Genomic DNA, 21486 nt, shown 5'->3' with positions numbered 1-21486 from the left:
AGAACCCAGCCTACTGAATACTAGGCTCTGGAGATAATGAAAGACCTGCCTTTGAAGAACTCATAGTCCAGCAGGGAGACATGGAACACAAAACAAATACAGGATGAATTGGAGATACCCAATATGGGAAGTTAGTGGAATGCAGGAGGACCCAGAAAAGCTTTCTACAGAAGCTGGAACTTTAGCTGAGATTAGAAAGGGAAAGAAATGCCAGAGAAAATGCCCAGATTCAGGAGATGGGGGTGTTTGTGGAGTTGCCAGGAGTGGAGTGTCTTTGGACGGAAGAGTAGGTGGGAGAGGGATGAAAGAAGATAGGAAACACAGGAGGGGACTATATTATGAAGAGCTTTGAATGCCAAACAAAAGATTTCACATTTAATCCTGGAAGTGAGAGGAATCATTGAACTTTATTGACTGTGTGTGTGTGTGTTAGGGGAGGGGGTGAATGTTCAGACAACTTCTATAGAAGATCAGTTTAAGATGACTTTGGCAGACCAAGGTATGTTGTGTAGATGGGTGACATTAGATATGGGAGTAGAAGAGAGTGAGAAATGGAGGAGGGTAGGGGGTGAGGCTGAAGGTCTTTGACAGTAACAGGGAAGCTTGGAAGAAGGGAGGAGGTAGGGAGAGAGGATGTTTAGTTTAAAAGATTTCCTGCTCAAACAATTGGAGATGTCCAAGAGGCCTCTGGAAAAGGAGCCCGAAGGTTAACGATGAGGGCTGAATAAGGAGTTCTGAGAATCAACATCATAGACATGATATTTGAATCCATGGGAACTGATGAGATCACCAAGTGAAATAGTATAAAGGGAGAAAAAAAGAGACCCAGGAGAGTTCTGTGGTATGCCCACAGGAGCATGTGTGAGAGGGAAGAAGATCCCTCAAAGGAAAGTCACCCAGATAGGAGGAGAACCAGGGAGGAATGGGGCAAAACCCATTGAGAAGAGAGGATTGGGAGGAGAGAATGAGCCCCAGTACTCAAGGCAGTACGGGGTCATGGAGAAAAAAGATTTGGCCACTGAGATTGATAGTCACTTTGGAGAAGGCAGTTTCAGTAGAATGATGAGGTCAGAAGCCAAAATGTAGAAAGTTAAGAAGAGAGTGAGAGGAAAGAAAGTGAAGATCTCTACTGCCAACGACCCTCTGGAGCTTTTGCCACAAAGGGAAGTCAATAAGCATTTCCCCCTTGTTTATTATTTATTTGCTTTTAATATTCTTTTTATTTTGAGTTCCAAATTCTCTCCCTTCCTCCAACCCCACCTCCACCCACTGAGAAGGCAGGCAGTAAGATACACATAAAATCATGCAAAACAGATTTAATATTAGCCTTGTCACAAAAAAGCAAGAAAAATTGAGATAATGCTGCTTCCATCTGCATTCAGACTCCATCAGCTCTCTCTCTCTCTCTCTCTCTCTCTCTCTCTCTCTCTCTCTCTCTCTCTCTCTCTCTCTCTCTCTCTGAAGAGGATAGCATTGTTCCTAAGGAATCTTTTGGAAATGTCTTGGATTTCGGTCTTGATCTGAGTAGTCAAATCTTTCACAATTGATTATTGTGGCTATTTTTGCTGTTATTGCATATTAGTACTCTGTTCTGCTTACTTCACCGTCAATAGATACCTACTCTATTATTTATTAAGCACCTACTGTATGCAGACACTGAGCCTAAAACTTGGAGAGACGAAGGAAAACAAAGTCAGTCCTTTCCCTAAGGGATTTTATAATCTAATCAGGGAAGTCAACACACAAAAGGAACCTGATAAAGGGTGTGTGGGGTGGAGAAAGTACGTGGGAACTAGAAGGACTGTCTCAAGGATGTCTCCAAATAGTTTAACTGGTAGGACTTAAGGAGAAAACCAACCTTTAAATCAAGGCCCTGGAGCTCATAGCCCTTCCCTCCAGCTGAGGATTTGGGCAGGGACTGAGAAGACTGAAGAGATGGGAGTGCTGGGCACGTTGCATCTCCCTATGCAAAGATTTTCCAGTGACGTTTCCTGGGGAATAGGAAGGAAACATGGGATGAGCTCTACAAGAAAGAGAGGGGGATGAGATGAGGGTTTGGTTTCCATCTTTGAGGATGGGCAAACCATGAGTGTGTTTATGGGCAGTAAGGGAGCAGATGAGTGAGAAAGTGGGGCAGCAGAGGGAGTGCTAAGGAGCTCATCATGCCAAGGAGAAGACCTCCTGTTCATGGGAGACAGAAGAAAAAGAGGAGAATCAAAGTTAATCGTATTTGGTGTTTGGACTGTGGGATGTGGGTCCCCAACTTTCAAGCATCAAATCCTTGCAACAGATGCTAAAAGACGCACTGACCACTAGAGGGAGCCCGTAGCGCAGGAATGTTTGTCTTGCTTGGCTTTTTCAGATCCTCATCGGTGCCTTCCCATCGGCCACAGGGAGGCATCAGGGCTCCATGAAAGAACCTGGCTTCCCCACCACCACCGCCAATTCCCTTCTCCCTAGCTTCCTCCCCAAGGCCTGAATGTGGGTTCCTCTCACCTGCTCTCAGGATCAGAAGTCTCCTAGCCCGATGGTTCCTCTCAGCATGGGGACATCATGGCAGCTCAGGCAGGAAGCACCCTACATGAAGGACATGCACCTGTCCAGTGGGATCATGACTCCGTCAAGTTGGCCATCTTATCCTAGCCCCGACCCTTCGAGATCCCTTTCTCAGCAATAGCCACAGCTTCCGTCATCTCACCCAAGTGGAGAAGGGGCCAGGTTAGTTAAATCCTGACCACTTTAATCGCTGCCTTTCTTTACGGAGGGAAGTTGTATCCTAGGGACCCTAAATCTTTTTGGAAACACTCAAGAGAGGAAAATCAACTTCTGAACTGGAGGAGATCTTAGAACATGGAGTGTTGGACATAAGATCCTTAGAACATAGACCGCCAGTGCTTGATGGGTCCCTAGTACCTAGAATATCAGAACTGGGAGGAACATTAACACAGAAAATGTCTGCACTTGATAGAGCTTTAGCAATAAGAATGTCAGAACTGAAATTCAAAACCATAGAACACAGAATGCTATAACTGGAAGGGACCTTAGAACAGGAACAATGAGAACTGGGAAGGAATTTCAAGCACAGAACATAGAAAGTCAGAACTGGGAGATGCCTTAGAACAGAGAACCTGGAATTTTAGAAATGGAGGGATCTTAGTGGGTGTTTTCTTTTTCATTTCTATAGGTCTAGATTCTTATAAAGAATCTTTCTCAAAACCTGTCCCAAAGCTACAACCTACAAATGAGAAGCCCACTGATTTCCCCTTCTTTCTATGGCTTCTCCTCCACCCTTTTCATGTCTTTCAATACCCATGCCATGTTCCACATCAGGGTGGACTGTCCATCTGGCTCCCAAGCATCCCTTCTCCAGTTGCACCATGTGAACAACTTTCATCTACCCATGACCTCTGTTTTCCCATCTCCCTCTGCTCTTGTTATTTCTAGGCCTCCCTAGCAGGTAAAGCCACCTCCTCCGGGAAGCCTGTCAGCCTCCCCTTGGAGTCACTCTCATACAATATACTCATAGGAGAAGTTCAGTTCACTCTTGAACTCGAGATCTTTTTTCCTCATTAGGCTATAAACTCCATGAGAGCAGGACTGGGGCTTATCTTGGCTCTCCACTCCAAATAGAAGGTAGTCAGGGCTGGGCAGGCATGGCAGGTCTGTGCATATTGGCAGCCAGCACTAGGGCAGCACATTGTTCCTTCACAATTGCTATTCTTGTGGGTATCAAGGTTTCTTTTGATGATACCTTCCATCTCCAAATCTCCCTGACTTGAAATCTTGGCCATCTTTGACTTCCCCTCATCAAGTCACTTGTCAATTCTTCCTTTTAATTTCTTGCCCCATCTCCTCCTTTCAGCCTTTTCTTGGATCCCTTCCTGCTTCATTGAGGGGAGAAGGAACCCCCTTTTCTCAAGTATCAATGGCAACATATGGTAGACAAGTGAGTGCAAGATCCTTGGGAGTGGTAGCACCCCCAGGTTCCCTGCCCTGCATCCAACTACCATAACCATCAAGTGCCAACCGACTGCCATGCTCGGGGTGGGCAAGTCAATCTGACTGAAGGAACAAGGAAGACACAGGAGGCAGCAGGTGCTAGGCAGATCAAACCATCTCCCCTCAGACCCTGATGGCGATAGCCCAGGCCCATGAGTCCCAAAGCCTTGGGACTAACCAAGCTTGACTTACCTCCCAGTTCTCTTGGGCATCCTCCAGGGAAGTGGACTCTGCCCCCTGAAGCTGCAACCACAACCTCTGGAGATCTGGGAAAGAGAGGTCTTGTTATCCCAGATCTTGGCCATATCCAACAGCTTAGCCATAGAAATCAGAGGCTTCCATTAATGGAAATGTTATGAAAGAAGAGGAGGGGCCTCCTATGTGGCTGGTGCAAAGGACCATGAAAGTTTTCCTTCTGGCTTGCAGCTGAAGCCTTCTGAATACGTTGTCTCCTCAGAATGGAGCCCCTTGAGGGCAGCCACTGTCAGACTCCACAGCACTTAGCATGGATTTTACACATGTAAATGCATTTTCATTCATTTCTTCTTTCCCTTGCTCAGAAACATTCAATGGCTACCTAATTCCTACAGGAAATAGTCCAGACTCTTTAGCTTGGCATTCAGGACCATCCAAAACTCAATTTGAAATAAATTACCTTTACAAATTCCTTCTTTCCTCTCTTCCTTCCTCTTTCCTTCCCTCCCTTCCTTCTTCCTTCCTTCTCTCCTCTCCTTCCCTTTCTTCTCCTATTTTCTCTCCTTCCTTTCTTCCTTTCCTCTTTTTCTCTCCTCCCTTCCCTTCTTCCTTCCTTTTTTCCTCCTCTTCCTTCCATTATTCATTCATTCAACAGACCCCGAGAGTCTATACTAGGCTAGGAGTTGCCCTCCCACCAATCCTTTCTGAGTGCCCTCTCCTCTCATACTAATCTTCACAGACCCCTGCATAGCTCTCACAATCCCACAAGCTCTTTACTGCCCATGTCAAAGACACCTGCTGAGGGCCTTTCTCCTCCTGCTCAACCTTGGATCCAACCAGCTTCCTGCCCTTGCACATAGCTGGAATTCATTGAATACTTGTTGATGATTGCATCACAGACTTCTGGAGCCTTGGTCTGGCAGATCTTAAGGCTCAGCGGCCCATCCATCTCCACCTGGTACTGCCTCGGGGACATGCTGTTCAGCCTCAACATGATTCAGATGGCCAAGGAAAGAAGGGTCCTGACTTTATGGCTTTGCAGGAACTTGTCCTTTTCAGACCTTTATATTGTAGATTCAGTATATTTGGACCACGAATGATGTGGATTCTCAGTTGCTTGAAAAGATCCTTTCCAGGCTGACCTTGGAGTCACCATTTGGGGTCTGATTGTAATATTTGCACGCACACACACACATACACACACACACACACACACACACTCATACAGACATGCAAGATAAAGGTTGCAGCTTTCCCTGTTCCCCAAATGAGCTAGGCTGCTGCTCTTCTAATACACATATAATATTTGGTGGCTCCCTAGTACCTCTAGGATAAAATGCAAAAGCTTCAGTTTGGCAGATATAGTCTCTCAAAGCTTTTCTCCCACCATATTTCCAGGCTTCTTTCACATTATTCCTCTGCACAGATTCTAAATTTCAGGCAAATTGGACTTTTTTTTTTTGCTGTTTTGTGAACTTAGCATTTCATTTCTCATCTTTGCATATGCTATCCCCCATGATTGGAATGTGCTCACTCCTCACCTCTACCACTTAAAAACCTTCAGAGCTTAGATCAAATATCTCTCCCCATACTCCCCCCCCACTTTGTTAGTTCTGTTTCTCTCTTTTTCTTCCTTCCTTTCTTCCTCCCTACTTCTCTTGCTTCCTTCCTTCCTTTCTTCCTCCCTCCCTCCCTCCCTTCCTCCCTCCCTCCCTCCCTCCCTCCCTTCCTTTTTTCTATTTCTCCTTCCTTCTTTGCTTCCTTTTTTCTATCTCTCTCACTCTCTTCAGTTGACCCCGTCTTTACTTAATCTGTGATTTTATTATATTGTCTTTACTTAATCTGTGATCTTATTATATTTTTCCTGTAAAGTATCAGTTCCTTGGAGACAGGGGCTATTTCTTCTATCTTTAGTAGGTGGAGTGTTGGACTTCTTGTCAGAAAGAAACCAATTAGATTACTGCTTCAGTAGGGAGCCCTGGGCAAATAACATAATCTTTCTCAGTCTCAATTTCTTCAACTGTAAAAATGAGAATGATGATGGCATCTTCCTCACAGAGTTATGAGAATCGATAAAATAATGTGAAGAATACAAAGCAAGCTGAGAGACAGCCCCTGACCTCAAGGAACTCACAGTCTAATGGGGGACTTAACACGAACAACTAGGTATGAACAAGATAGAGGAACAGGAGAGAGATGGGTCAAATAGAAAAAAAGTCACCTAAGTAGAAAATGGGTCATTAGGAAACACTTTACTATGTGCTAGTAATGGAAACACTGATCCAAACCAAAACAAAATTCCTGCCCTGAAGATGCTTACATTCTAATAGGGTAAAAGGGCACTAAAGAGGGGGAAGAGGAGATGAATATATCCATTAAAGGGGCATGGTAGACAAAGTCCTATTGAGATGAGTCAGAATTGAGGCCTGGAGAGAGATGAATATATGAATTGATCTGGAGATCATTCTTTAAATGGGAGTTCTGAGAGGAATTATTCAAAGAGAGGGACAGACCCCAAATGTGGTGGCTACTTACAAGGTGGGAAAGGAATGACTAGAGGTGGGGTGAGAGTGGAAAGAGCTTCTGAAGGCACCAGCTTTTTCATGAGTTGTGATGTCTTCTTGCCATGAACACTGAAGGTAGAAATGATCACTGAGTAGTACAATTACCTCCCAATGAAGAGATTTGCTTGGCCTTCTCCACCATTCCATGAACAAGACCCTTCTCAGTCCTGAGGGAATCAAGGTCAGTAACTGAAGATAAAGACCAGTACTTGGCTAAGTTAATGTAGAGATGATGGGCAGAGGCTAAGGACAAACTTAGGGATTTGGGGCTGAGTCATATCTTTATTTTCTTCCTAATCCTGTTGACAGTTTCCTTCATGGAAATTTGTGAGGACAGGGAATAATTTATTTCTGTTTCATTTTGTGGGGAGGGTTGCTAATAATTTAGCACTGCTCTCAAACTAAATGAGGCAGGCTCTATAGTTACTCTCATCTCCATCTAACAAATGAAGAAAGTGAAGCAGACAGAAGTTAAATGACTTACATAGGGTCAAACAGCATTATTGACTGAATTTGAACCCAGGTCTTTTAAAAAAATCTATTCTCATAGTATGAGGAGAGATTGAAAAAGTATACATGCTTAACCTGGAGAACACTGAGCTTTGAGGAGAAACACTGGACAGGAGCTAACAGTTTTCTTCCATTAAAAAGGCTGTGATTTAGAAGAGGGATTGGACTAGCTCCAGTTGGCCCCAGAAGACAAGGCTAGGAGAGATGAAAGGAAGCTGTGAAGGATTCAAATGAGGTTGGAGTCAGTCAGTCAGTCAATAACGATTTGCTGGTTGGAGCCACCCTAAAGAGGTATGGGTGGCTCCGGGAGTTGCGGGGGTGCGATTCTTCCAGCCAAAGCCAAATGGCCACTTTCTGACTACAATAAAGAGGGAATTTTCACTGAGACACAACTTGGATGATCTCTAAGGTTCCTTCCACCTCTGAGAAAGCTAGGCAAACTTTGTTTTTAGGGTTTTTTTTTTTGCAAGGCAAATGGGGTTAAGTGGCTTGCCCAAGGCCACACAGCTAGGTCATTATTAAGTATCTGAGGCCGGATTTGAACTCAGGTACTCCTGACTCCAGGGCCGGTGCTCTATCCACTGTGCCACCTAGCCACCCCAAAACTAGACATTCTAAACTGTAATAGATGGCAGTAACAATGGTAGTGGAGGGCCATCAAATGCCAGAGCTGGATGGGATGGAAAATCCATCAAATTCAATCTTCTCTTTCAGAGGAGAGAAAGAAGGTTATTTAACCAGTAAGCTGCTAGCCAGAATATGAACTCACATCTCCTAAGTCCATATTTCTGAAACTTAAAATTATAGTTGAGATATTTTAAAAGTAGACGACTGGTGTCTACAATCCACTGACACTTCCAATAAATCAATTCCAGTCTGGTGTTGTCTGTGGTCCCAAAGGAAAACCTTAAGTTCACATGTTTCCATTCAAGAGTCCAAACACTTTAAGCCTCTCTGAGAATCCATCCATCCATCCATCCATCCATCCATCCATCCATCCATCCATCCATCCATCCATCCACCCCCCTCAGACAATGTTTACAATTAAGTAAAGTCTCTGTAACATCAAGGTCCCACAGCTCAGGGCTCTTTCTGCCTCAAAATCAGAGGTCAATGAACTGCAAGTTCTGGCTCCAGGGAATTTTTTCTACCTGTGATGAAACTTCTGGGAGATACTGACAGTTCTTGGTCCAATACAAATAATAGTAAGGTTGTTTTGATAACTTTCAGCCCCATAAGATAGAGACTATTGGTTCTTCATATGGAAAGTCAGATGGATACCATAGTAGAGGGTCAAACTAACATTGAAATAACTGAAACAATTCTGTAATCTCTGAGCTGGAAGGGAGAGAGAAACAGACAGACAGACAGAGTCTGTCAGTCAGGGTCAGAGAGAACCAGAGATAGAGAAACAGAGAAGTAGTGGTAGAAGGAGAACGAAGAGAACCAAAACAAGAAGAACAAGGAGGAGGGGGAGGAGAGAGAGTGGGGTAGATCAGGGAGGGAGAAGGGGATGTTGAGACAGATGGAGAAAGTGAAAGAGAGGAGAGAAGAAGGAGACAAAGGGAGAGGGAGAGGGGAAAAGAGAGAGAAGACAGGGAGGTGGGGATAAAGGGGATGGAAAAGGGAAAGGGAGGGAAGAAAAGAAAGAGAGATGCAGTCTAGTGGGGAAAGCAATGGACACACCAGGAGTAAGGAAGATCTACTAAAGCATTTCTTCCAAGGCTCCCCTGCTGCTGTGTTCACCTCACCTGGGCAGGTTCTACCTGAAGTCTGGTGTCTGAGGTAGTCATCCAGGATGATGATTTGGAAGGAGGTAGTGGCCACATGTAAACCTGAGTGGAGGCTGAGAACTATTTACTGAGGTTCAAAGAGTGCTAGACTCCCAGTTCCCAGGGCCCCATGCAACCATGTGCTCCTGTTTATACAAAGCTTTTCTATATTAAGTATTTTTCATCACTTCATCACATCCTTTGCCACAGTATCCCTAGGGGATAGGCAGTATGGATTATGATTCCAATATCCAGATGAGGAAACAGAGAGACTTGGGACAATGAAGAGATTCAGCTGAGACCTCAGAGCTCCTGATGTGACCCATCTCAGAAACCTAGAATCCCTAGGGTTTTCTTTCCTTTGACTCTGCAGAGGAAGCCCAAGAGTTTCCATGTTCAGGGATTCATGAACAAGTTGGAGACAGGAAAGGGGCTTGGAGGTCTGGACACATGCCCCTATCTGGAGCTTTGACCCTCACTCCCTTTTCCTTGTTCATCTCCAGAGAGAAGATTTCCAATAAAGTCCTGGTGCAGGGACATGAGGCTGGGAGCTGGGAGGACCCCCCAAGGTGATCAGTGGGAATATTACCTGAAGAGAACCTTCTTCTCCTTTCATCTACCCCCACAAAGGACCTTGAACATAGCAAACAGTAAGTATTTAATACATGTGTGTGGATTGATTGGTCTTAGATCTCTACCTAGAACATTCTGGGAGGAGTCCATGCCTCTTGGCCTCTCTAACTGGATGCAGTTACGGCTCCCATTCCCCAGAAATCTCTTTAAGAAATGACACAAGCTTTGATATAAACCAATGCTACTTTAATGTAAAAAAACCAAAACTCCCATCAGTGTATAAATATGACAGAGGGCATAAATAAAGTAAGAAAATAAAGGGTTGAACCTGGGACAATAAATTATTTATAAATATCACATGGCACAGCTAAGTGCTGGGCAGAGGAGGGGGTGAGATTTCCCATGAGGACCCAATTAGAAGGAATGAGAGTCAATTCTACTCTAGGGAGGGTGGGTAGGGTAGCAGGGAAGGCCTCCCCAAACTAGCCTTGGATTCTTCACAGCTCCTGTCCCTCCTCCATCCCTGGCAGGGGAAAAGGTGGAGAAAGAGGAAGAGGATGAAGGGGCATAGGAGATGAGGAGGAGGGAGAGAAAGAAGAGGAGAAAGGAAGGCGAGAAGGAAGAGGATGAGGGGAAAAGGCAGAATGAGAAGGAATAAGGTGAGGAGGAGGAGGAGGAGACAGAGGAAGAAGAAAAAGGAAAGGAAGAAGATGAAGTAGAAAAGGGGGAAAAGAGGAAGTGGAGGAGGGTGATTAGGAGGAGGAAGAGGAAAAAGAGGAAGAGGAAGAAGAGGAGGAAGTGGAAGAGGAGGAAGAGGGACAGGAGGAGGGAGAGGAGGAAGAGGAAAAAGAGGAGGAGGAAAAAGATGAAAAGGAAGAAGAGGAAAAGGGAGGAGAAGGAGGATGAAGAGGAGGAAAATGATGAAGAGGAGGAGGAAGAGGATCAGCAGAAGGGGAGGAGGAAGCAAAGGAGGAAGATGAGGGAAACATTCAGCCATCACCAAGCTCTAAGCCCACTGCTATGGGAGGGGAGAGGCTGCTGGGGTTCGATGCCTGCTGTTTGCTATTCCCTGGGAATTCCCTCTAAAGACATGTCTGAGAGTCACCCCAGGTGACTTGGCTCAGCAAGTTGCTCCCAAGCTGTCTCCTATCTCTTTTCTGTTTCAAGCTGTGTTTACGTTGAAAAGACAGGCAGTCATCAAACTGGGGGTGACAAGATCTTTTCATTTTTCCTATCGGTAAGGTAAACCAGGTTGAAAGAGGGAGTTGGGGGCAGGGAGGGGTTAACAGCCTTATCTCCCAGGGACAATCTGATGCTTAGTAGGCAGGAGAAAGAGGTCATTCACCCTGGTCTTGGTCTAATTCTGCCCATTTAGGCCTGAGGAGTGGGGGTGGGGCCTCTTCCAGTTCCCAGGGCCCCATGCGATCAAACCCTGGGTCCCCCTCCCCCCCAATAAGGATTCCTGGTTGGTTCTCCTAGCAGCCCTAGCCCTTGGCTTCATTCCAACATGAATCTGAGGTTGGCCAAGCCCACTCTTCCAGCTTTCATAGTCACTGATTCAGCAGACTCCTGCAACCCATGGAAGGTGATCCTGCCCAAATGAGAGACCCCTTGGGCAAGGGGCTTACTGATGCTCAATATCTTACACATGGATCGTCTCGGGATATTTTATGTATTTACAAAATTATGACTGTCGCTCCTTCCTGGGACGTCTTCATCCTTCAAGAGACCCTTGAGGCAACCCCTGCTCCAAGGGAAAAGGATACTAGACTTGGGCCCCAAATTCTGGCTGGAGCCTCCATCATTTCTGGAAGCTGGGGCTCTTTACAGGGGATAACCTGGAGGCGAGGCCAAAGGGGTCCATGCTGTCAGTTTCTAGTGGCAAGGAAAACATCTCAGAGTCAAAGGCATCTCTGTGGCCCCCAGACACCTCAGTCTCCAGAGGAATATAGCTGATCATGGGCAAAAAGTGAGACAGAGGCAGGAAGTCCTTGCCTTGGAACTGCTGTCTCTGCCTTTCACTGCAGAGGGAGATGGGGAGGCCGTACTTCTGGGACAGGTACACATTGTAGCCATCGGGGCGGATCTGCTCCTCAAAGGTGCAGTCTTCAGTGGAGAACCTCACCTAGACAGAGGCACAGATCGATTAGAATCCCCTCCATTATGCTGGGAAACAGTGGAGAAGGCCAGGGAAGCAAGGGCAGGGAGGACATCACCATCTTCAGTAGCTAACTGGAGATTCCTACTAACCCACTGGAGGTAGGTACTTCAGGTCCGATTATCCTCATTTAACAAGTGAAGAAACTGAATCCAGAGAAGGGAAGGTATTTGCCCAGGGTCATACAGACTTGTCAGTGTCAGAGGATCTAGGTTCAAATCTTACTTCTGCCTCTTACTGGAAGGTGCGGGGGAAGGAGCAGTTGTTCCCACTAGGTATAGCACAAGGAATCAAAAAAGACCTGAGTTCTGATCCTGCCTCAGATACTTACTATGTGGCTCTGGATGAGTACTTAATGCTGTCTGCCTCAGTTTCTTCAGTTGCAGAATGAGAATCATAATAACAACTACCTCCCAGGATGGTTGTGAAGATGGAGACAACATCTGTTAATGCCTAGTGTCTGGTCCTTAAATTCATCCATCTTTCCTCTGCTGTTTCCCTCCCTTCCTCTATTCCTTGAAATGAGGATGAAGGAACCCCAAGAAGAGAATGGTCTGAATGTCTGACTCAGGGAGAACCGGTGGTCACTTTTGATTATGTGAGGGTGCTTGATCAGAGTTAACTTAACTCCAAACAAGAGCAGTGGGAACAAGTGACAAACTTTATCTAGGCTAGAATAAGCCTGCTGAAAGGTAGTACTGGGGTTTGGGCTGCCCCAGGAAAGTGTCTCTTCTCTGCTGATTGGTGAACATCAGCCTCCCCGGGGGGATTCCCATCTAGGTCCAGGTGAGTGAGCTAAGGTGGCCTCTGGGGTACCTTCTGGCTCAGAGACTCTGAGGAAGAAACGAATGGAGGATCCTCCAAAGTCAGAGCAGAGAAAACAAGGAAAGACCCCAGTAAGTACCAAATTTTTGCTTATTAGGTGCTGAACTCTGTGCTGATTGTTGGGGATATTGAGGACACACACACACACATACACACACATACACACATACACATACACAGACGTATGTACAGGAAACCAGAAAGAGAAAGGGACTTACACACATTTACCTAACCAGGAGGGGAGGAGGCAAGCCAGAATTTGAATTCAAGACTTCTTTTTCTAAGCTGATTAGGTTTTTAAACAATACTGTTATAGCCCTCGAAAAGGATTTATTTTTGAGATACATGTTTGATGCCTGTGATTCAGTTACATTTCCAGTTAATCTGGGGTTATCTGGAAGAATCTGGTGGCCTCAGAGGAAAACCCTTAATCCTCATGATCCTGCCCAAGAGTCCAAACCCTTCCCTTCTCTGTGAGAGTCCCCCCTCCCTGCCCCCCCAGACAATGTTTATAGCAAGGTGCCAGGCTCAATAACCTGGCGTTCAGAACTCGGGGCCACCAGGGCCCCACAGCTCAGGGCTCACTCTGACTCCTCTGGCTCAGGGGTCAGTGAACTGCAGGTGATGGCTCCCAGCTCCCGGTGAACTCTTTCAACCGTAATAAAACATCCAGGAGACACTCGACAATTCTTGGTCAAATGCAAACAACAATGAAATGGAGCTGCTGGTTATGCTATTAGTCAATCATTTCCAAAATGGAAAACCAGATAGCAACCGAAGACAGCTTCAAACTCTCCCATTGTCTGAGGCTGAACTGGAATGGACATGGGAGTCCCACTCTCTGTTGCTCCCCACCATCCCTGAGCCTTTGCTTTCTGACCTCCAGGACTGGGAAATCTGAGACCCCCGGACAGATCATTCTCTTTCTGAACAGTTTCATAGGATCTTCTCAGTGTCTCCATTCCCTGTGACCCTTCTCAGGGCTGTTCTCTCCAAGGCAGAGATATAGGAAAGGATGGACCTTAAGGGTCACCCAGTTCTAGTCTCTCAGAAGTATCCCTCAAGTGAATTCAAGATTTCAAGTGACTGGGGCATGACAAGGAACTATTCAATCTTATTTTTCTTCCCACATCTAGCATTCTGGCTGAAAGATTAGCAGGATATTTCTTTCTCAAGCCCCATTTCATGGTTTTAAAATCATTGGTTTCAACTAGAAAAATTAGGTTTTGGAATGGCATCTAGAGAGAGTTACCAGCTGACCCAATGGGAGCCCTTTACATTCTCCAGACCCAACCCAGTTGTCAGTTTTTGAACCTCAGTATCTCAGATGGAATGGATCTCTCAAGATCATATCTGGTCCAACCATATCTGGTCAGAAACTGTATCTCCTAGGCAGAAATCAGTCAGCCTTTGATGGAAGACCACTAGGGAGCCTGGTTCCCTCTGTCCCTCTTGGCTTGATAGGAAGCCCAACCTTCCATGGAGCTAATACTCCAATTTTGGCAGTCCTGCTCCCCCAATCCTGGCCTCTGAGTCAATCATCCCTCTTCTGGAAGTCTAGATTCATAAAGGCAGATGTCCTTGAATCTTTTTCATATTAGGCAGAGTGGGGAAAGACTTTCCATATTGATTACCTGATGAATGGCTGGGCATAGATGACCATAAAGACCAAGAGGGTCATTGGTGCTGCCACTTTAAATCAATGCCCCAATAGAGAAAAATGGCCACCATGCCATCGGAGCCCTTCCCCTACCCCTCCTTCCTCCTTTCTTTCCTCTAGTCCTCCCCTCCCCTTCAAGTATTTAATTAATAAAGGTCACAAAAGGATTTGACATCAATGGTTCCCAGCCACAAAACAAGCTGGGGACCAACATCAAAAGGCCTGTACTTGGGTCATGAAGCATCCTGGGTAGAAGCTAATCAAAGCTGGGCTCTCCCAGCAATATCCTAACAGGCAATGTATCCGGCCTGGGAAGACTGGGCTATTCCCAGGTCTTTGGAAGCACAAGGGGGTGGGGGTGGGCATTCACAGCAGGGCAGGAGGGCATGGGGGCCCTGACCAGCCCTCCTTGGACCACCCTTCTCAGACCTCCCACAGCCAACAGCCATCGATGACCCCAGAAAGAGAGGGGGTTTTTTATAGTGGGTCCCTTTGAACTCCTGCCTTTGTTGGCAGCTAATTAGGGAAGCTCTGATTTTCCATGGATCTAGCTCCTTTTCAGTGGGGGCAAACTCTCCCACTAGGCTTCAGCTGAACCGCCATAGGGGAGCAGCAGGATGGCCGGCTGACAGGTCTGGAGTGTTTATTATTGTAAGATGAAGAGACCAGCTGGGTGGGACTGGAGGGCCAATCTCTGGAAGCCCAGGCTTCTTGAGATGAAGGAATAACTCAATTTTTGAAAACCTGTCCTGATCATTTCCAAGAGGCAGGATTTAAAACCAGAGAACTGGGTGAATATATAACAAAGGTGCCATAATTAACCCTCCTTTGCCACAGTAAAGATGGGGAAAGCGGTTTACATAATAATGGCTAACATTTAGGCCATTGCTTTGAAGTCTGAGAAGCACTTAACTCTGATCTCATTGAGAACTCACAACTACTCAGAAAAGAAGGTTCTATTCCTCCCTCCCCCCCAATTTGAACCAAGAGGAAACTGAAACTCAGAGAGGCTAAGAAACTAGTCTGGAGTCTTTACCTGTAGTCACTCTCCTAAACTAGAAGGTGAGCCCTTCGGGGGCAGGCAGGGTGGGAATTTCTCAGGGTCCTCTAGCTCTCAGCACACAACCAAGGCAGAGGAAGCCAGGAGGCCAGCCAGTGGACAGCTCCAGGTCTCACACTTCTGTGCTCCTGTGGCTTCTACCAATTAAATTCCTTACAATGCTGAGAGGAAGGTGTTGGGAAATATCAGGCCCATTTAATGGAGAAAGAAACTGAGGCTCAGAAATGGAGAGTGACTTGAAGCCCTCCCAGCTAGGGAGGGTTCTTCTATTTACACTTTCGTTTAAAAAAAATACAGAAAATTGGGTTCCAACATTGACCCCCAAGTTCTCCAGGAAGGTTTGCAAGTGAGCTTAGAGGAAAGGCGTGTAACCATTTTTCAAGAATCAAAGTAGTAAGAGAACCTTAGTGGGAGCTTTCTGTGACTTGCCCCCCAAAACAAAAGCACCCTGTTTTTGTTTTTTGTGGTCCCCTTTTGGCAACTTGCTGCAAAGACAATCATGTCTCCTTTGCTCTCTCAACTCTTGATCTTTCCTTGCTCTTTTGCCCTAGATTTGGAACTGAAGCTCAGGCAATGTGGAACCACCATCTCTAGTGGCCCTAATCTATACGTGGCCTCACTCAACCCAGAGAGGTCTGGAGGAGAGAGCCCGTCCTCCCTTGGATCTAACTCACAAGTATGACATCCTCCTCCGGATGATATGGTCCCTTTCAAGAAGGAAGGACAGACCACGAAAGAGCTACGACCCCTTAGTTCCTCCAGGTCCTGAGAAGTAGCCTCTGAGATCTTTTTCTTTGCAAGCTAGCAACTAGCAACCCCCTCTCCCTGATTTGGTATGGAGCTGGAGACACCAGTCCTCCAGGCTGCAGTCTGGGACCCCAGGGCTCCCTAGCTCCCCATTCCCTCCAGCAGAGCCAGCTTCTTAATACAAAGAACCCACATTCCTCCTTCCAGCTGAGTTCTAAGGCTTTCTAAGAACTTGTCACCCCTAATCTCATTAGAGCCTCCCAGAGCTTCCAGGTAGGTATTATCACCATTTTGTAGCTGAGGAAACTGAGGCTCAGAGTGGTTAAATAGTTTTCGAGGTAAATATCACCATTTTGCTGCTGAGGAAACTAAGGCTGAGGAACTTTTGAGATATTATTACCATTTTATAGCTGAGGAAACTGAGGCTGAGTGGTTAAGTGATTTTGAGGTACGGAGGTAAATATCAGTACACTTTTAAACCTAGAAAACCGACCGAAGTGAACGAATAGCCCCAGCCCCCGGAATTGGGAAGTCCCTTGGAGTTAGCCAAGCCCACCAGGGTAGGGCTGGGGAGTTGAGTTACCGATCCTTGGAGCTTCCCGGCATCTCCCATACACAGGTACCGAGAGCTGTGGACCCCCTTGATCGCCACAGTCCGAAGAGCTACCGCCTTGATCTCCAGCAAACCTGAGCAAAAAAGAGACAGGTGAGGAGGGAAGAGGTGCCCCGACGGGGCGCTCGGAGGCAGAGGGAGGCCAAGCCCCTGCGCTGCCCCTCCGAGCACCCTCAACCCCAGCCCTCCAGGAGCAAAGGATTTGAAGGACGGCGGCGAGGAGTAATTTGGCACAACAGGCCAGGAGGCTGGGTGACTCGTCCAGAGGCTCAGAGGACCGAGGGCGCACCCTGTCTCTGTCCGCGGAGAGGTGCAGCCGGGCCAGAACTCTGGTCCCGGCCCCAACCCTCCAGTCTGTGGGGTGAGCCTGGACCAGAGCTGGCGGAGGGGGGCGGACAGAGGCACGTCAGGGGCCTGTCGTCTAGAGTGGAGGGGGAGAGGAAGGGGCTCCAACGGAGAGTTGGCAAGTACTCTCAAGCGCGTCCAAATGCGCGCGTTCTCTCTCTCTCTCTCTCTCTCTCTCTCTCTCTCTCTCTCTCTCTCTCTCTCTCTCTCTCTCTCACACACACACACACACACACACACACACACACACACACACACACACACACACGCCCGAGGGCTCATCTCCACCCTCGCCACTTACTCAGGGCGCTTTGAGCTCGGCTGCCGTCCACGCGGCCGTCGCGGTGGATCCTCAGGAAGAAGAAGCCGGCTAGCCCGTGCCGGTGGGCGGTGTAGAGATGCCGCAAGCGAATGGACTCCCCCCAGCCGTAGTAGACGTGCGGGCCGGCGTCCGCCAGAGGCCGGGCGCGCCCCGTCGGGGCCAGGCAGAGGACGGACAGAGTGAGCAGAGGGGTCAGCAGCAGGGCCATGGCACAGCCGGCCTTTGGGCAGAACGCGAGCCGCCTCCCTCCACGCGACCGCTCTGGCTCCCACAGTCCCGCAGCCGCGAGCTTCCCGTCGGGCGGACAGGAGCACTAGGGAGCCACAGTGCTGGGATGCGAAGGGAGAAGAGGCCGCAGCGGCTGCAGGTGCCCACGCCTTTTATAGGGCTCCTTATCTGCCCATTGAGATTTCTGCCGATTGCTCGAGTAGTTCATATCAGGGTCAAATCTCATGGAGTCCACACCCAAATCCACTAGCGAATTTTCTCTCACACACCGGTCCCACCCCATCCCACGCGCGGCACTATCCTTTCCCTTCCTCTCCCCCCCCACCCCTGTCCCTTGGGCTCCGCCCCGGGCCGGCCGGCCCTCCCACTGGCCCTAGGAATGGGCAGGGGTGGGGCGGGGGGGGGGGAGGAGGCTAGGAAGGAAGGAGAGAGAGAGAGGGAAGGGGAGGTAGGGAGAGGAAGAAAAGGAGGAAAGGAGATAAAGAAGGAGCCAAGGAATGGCTTAGGGAAGGAAGGGAGAAAAGAGGCGGGAAGGGAAAGGACAAAGGGGGGAAGAGGCAAGCGCGGAGGGAGAGGACAAAGGAGGGAAGGAAGGAGAGGAGGAAAAGGAAAGAGGGAATGCTGACCGGTTCCTGGAGCCCCCATTCTGGGTAACAACCCACAGGGAGAAGAGGAGCTTCAGGGAAAGATGGATGCAGAGATAGGAAGAGGAAGCAGCCTGCCACTTTGTCCCAAGGGACTGGGGAGCTGAAATCTAGAGAGAGAGAGAAAGGAGGTTGCCTTCTTTTCAGCCTCTCCCTCCCTCTAGCATCCCATTTCCCTGTCCCCCTAAATCAAGGAAAGTTGGTCCTCCACGGGCCCCCTGGCGACCTTCAGGAAACAAAAACTTGGCCAGGCCCAAGGCTACTGGCGCTGTGTCTGGGAGGGACGGGAAGGGGCAGGCATCTCGAGCCATGATCTTTTCTCTCCTTGGGCATCTGACCGAGGATCCCCTAGTTAAGGATTAGGACCATACTCCTAATGAGAGGCCATCCATCCCTCTGGCACTCTGAAGAGCTCAAGTCCTCCCATCTCCCATCCAGGACATTCTGGGCTTCCCTTGGCAACTGACTCTTAGGACAGCTAAGCTGAGGGGACTCCTGGAAACCAAGGCAAGGGAAGCAGTGCACCATACCAAAAGGAAAGGGGGGAAATAAATGCCAGCCTGGATAGTGCTGGCTTGGAATCCCAGCACTTCCTAGCAGGTCCCATCCTAGAGAAATCACACAGTATATCGGAGTCCCAATTTCCCCTCTGCAGAAGGGGATCAATAATAAAGGCCTTGTGAGTCATCATATCTGGAAGCCTTTGCACTTAGGCAAAAATCAAGAGCATTTATTAAGCTCTTAATGTATGTCCAGCTAAGGGAGAACCATTATTAAGAACAGGACCTTCTCCGTGAACACTGGCACCCCCACTCTGCCCAGGCACAAGCTAAGCTTTGGCCAACCCCCCCCCCCTCCCCACTTTGAGGAGTCTGATCAAAAGTTGGGAAGCCAGGAAAGCCAGTGGGTCTCTTCTCATTTCCTCCTAAAAAGTTTCCTGGGTTTTATCTTCTTCCCTCTTTCCATTCTTTCCCTTATCTTTGGCTCACAGTGGGCTGTAAACTGGAGCCTCCCTTTTCCTCCCTTTAAACCCTGGTTCCAGACCAACCATCTGGAACAATGTTAGCCACTAGGTGGCGCAGCACACTTAGGTTGGAGCTAACCTAGTGCTCCGTGGATGCTGAGAATCCATCCTTTCTAGCAGCCCCTCGAAACTGGACAGGATTGCAGGGACATATAATTCAACAAATATCTGGTCTTGTCACCCTAAGTCACCCCCCCCCCATAAGTGATCATCCAATCACTGCCTATAATTCCTTTATCTAGCCCCAGAGAAAGAGACAACTCATTGTCTCCTCAGGCCCCGGAGACCCATCTCATCTCCTTTCCAGAAAGATTTTTTTTAATCTATTGATTTAAACATTAAAAAAAAAAAACTCTATCTCTTTGCTCATGGATCACTTGCCTCTCTTGAAAATGGGGGTAAATCTCTGTCAGCAAGGATATTGGGTTCTAAACCTCATGAGGAAGAAAGCTGATGGACTCACAGAAGGTCAGACCTGGAAGAGGCAGAGTGCCATGCCCAGTCTCTGGGCCATTGCCCAGGATGACCCCCAGGCCTGAAATGCTTTCCCTCATAGTCTTCAGCTTCTTTAGAGCTCAGCTTCAACATCCCCTCATCCTGCACAAGTCTTTCATGCTTCTAATACCCTCCTCTGGAAATTCAATGTGTGTCTCCTTTACAAGAGTAGCTAGACAGCACAGTGGGTAGAGCACCGGCTGGAGTCAGGAAGACTCATCTTCCGGATTTAAGTCACTTTAGACACTTACTTACCAGCTGTGTGACCCTGGGAAAATCTATAACTTTATTTGCACTGGTTTCTCATCTGTAAAATGAACTGGACAAGGAAGTGGCAAACCAATCCATTATCACTGCCAAGAAAACTCCAAATGTGGTTACAAAAAGTTGGATGTGACTGAACAAATTTATTTTCTTTTAAGTTACATATTATTTTCTCCAATAGAGTATAGTGAAGGCAGGGGCTGTGAGTTTTTTCTTTGAATCCATGGCACATATCAAGGACATAGTGTTTGTTACAGGTGTTCGAATAAATGAGTGGACATTAGAGCAATTGAAGCCAACCCCTATGATGAAGAACCTGAGATCGGAGGAGAGGGGATTTAGTATATTAAGCTCATTGAATGATGGTGTGGAAAAAGACCTCAGAAGCCAATTATTTCAACCATCTCATTTTACAAATTGTCAAACCAAGGGGTTGAGTAACTTGTCCAAGATAACATAGACTCAATTGCCAAACCAGGACAAGAACCCAGGTCTCCTGACTCTTGATTTACTCAGTAGCCCAGAGAAAATGGAAACACCTGAATTCTGGCCTGAATAACAGGTCAGGGGGGCTGAGCTGGTCACCTTCTACCTCTGACATGCATCTCTGCTTCTCCTTTGTCCAATGGGAGTTGATGGATTTAAGGTGAATAAGAATAAGACCATTATCATTCTTAAAGCATCATTTACCCATGAACTCTTGAAGGCTGACAGCATTAAGACTGGCAAACTGTACTTTCCAAACCTGCCTTGAGGCAGGTAAGTAGAAACATATTCTCACAGATTTCAAACTGGTGGGGACCTAAAAAGCGATCATCTAGTCTTTTCATTAACAATGAAGTAACTGGAGCCAGAGTGGTTAAGTGACTTGCCTCGGATCACTACTAGTCATTCAGAGACAACATTCAGTAGCACACACAGTGATCATCACACCTAATCACACACCTCTTTTTTTTTTTTAAGGCTTTTGGTTTTTTGCAAGGCAATGGGGTTAAGTGGCTTGCCCAAGGCCACACGACTGGGTAATTATTAAGTGTCTGAGACCGGATTTGAACTCAGGTACTCCTGACTCCAGGGCATGTGCTCTATCCACTGTGCCACCTAGCCACCCCTGGGCAATTTCTTTGAAAAACATTATTCTGGACTTGACAAATGCCAAATTAAATGGACATTTCTATATATTTTGTACCACAGGATTAAAAAAATAGGATTGTCAATAAAACTGCTTTTCTTTTTTTTTTTGTGCTTCTAAAAATATAAATATTTAATTGTTTTCCAATTACATTCAACAGTACTTTCTACCAATCTTTATTTTTGCAAAGTTTTGAGTTTTACAATTTCTCCCTCCCATCCCTTCCCCCAACAGAAGGCAGCCTTTACATTTGTTTCTAAGATATGCATATAATCAAAAATTGAATGTGTTGAGAGAAGAAACATATCCTTAAGGAAGAAAGAAAAATATTAGAGATAGCAAACTTATGTAACACT

At 47.1% G+C, this 21486-nt stretch overlaps 1 protein-coding gene across 1 annotated transcript; it reads right to left on the bottom strand.

Moving 5' to 3' along the window:
- Nucleotides 1-11414: 11414 nt before the first annotated feature.
- Nucleotides 11415-17551, bottom strand: FGF19 (fibroblast growth factor 19). The gene is made up of 3 exons (XM_074227617.1): nt 17323-17551; nt 16647-16750; nt 11415-11738 (listed from the first exon to the last, which is right to left on the bottom strand). Exons 1-3 carry the CDS (start codon nt 17549-17551, stop codon nt 11415-11417), a joined length of 657 nt encoding a protein of 218 aa, XP_074083718.1.
- Between the last annotated feature and the right edge of the window lie 3935 nt (nt 17552-21486).

Source organism: Macrotis lagotis, chromosome 3 (genome assembly GCF_037893015.1).
Source record: "Macrotis lagotis isolate mMagLag1 chromosome 3, bilby.v1.9.chrom.fasta, whole genome shotgun sequence".
NCBI lineage: Eukaryota > Metazoa > Chordata > Mammalia > Peramelemorphia > Peramelidae > Macrotis > Macrotis lagotis.
This window is presented reverse-complemented; position numbering and strand designations above follow the sequence as displayed.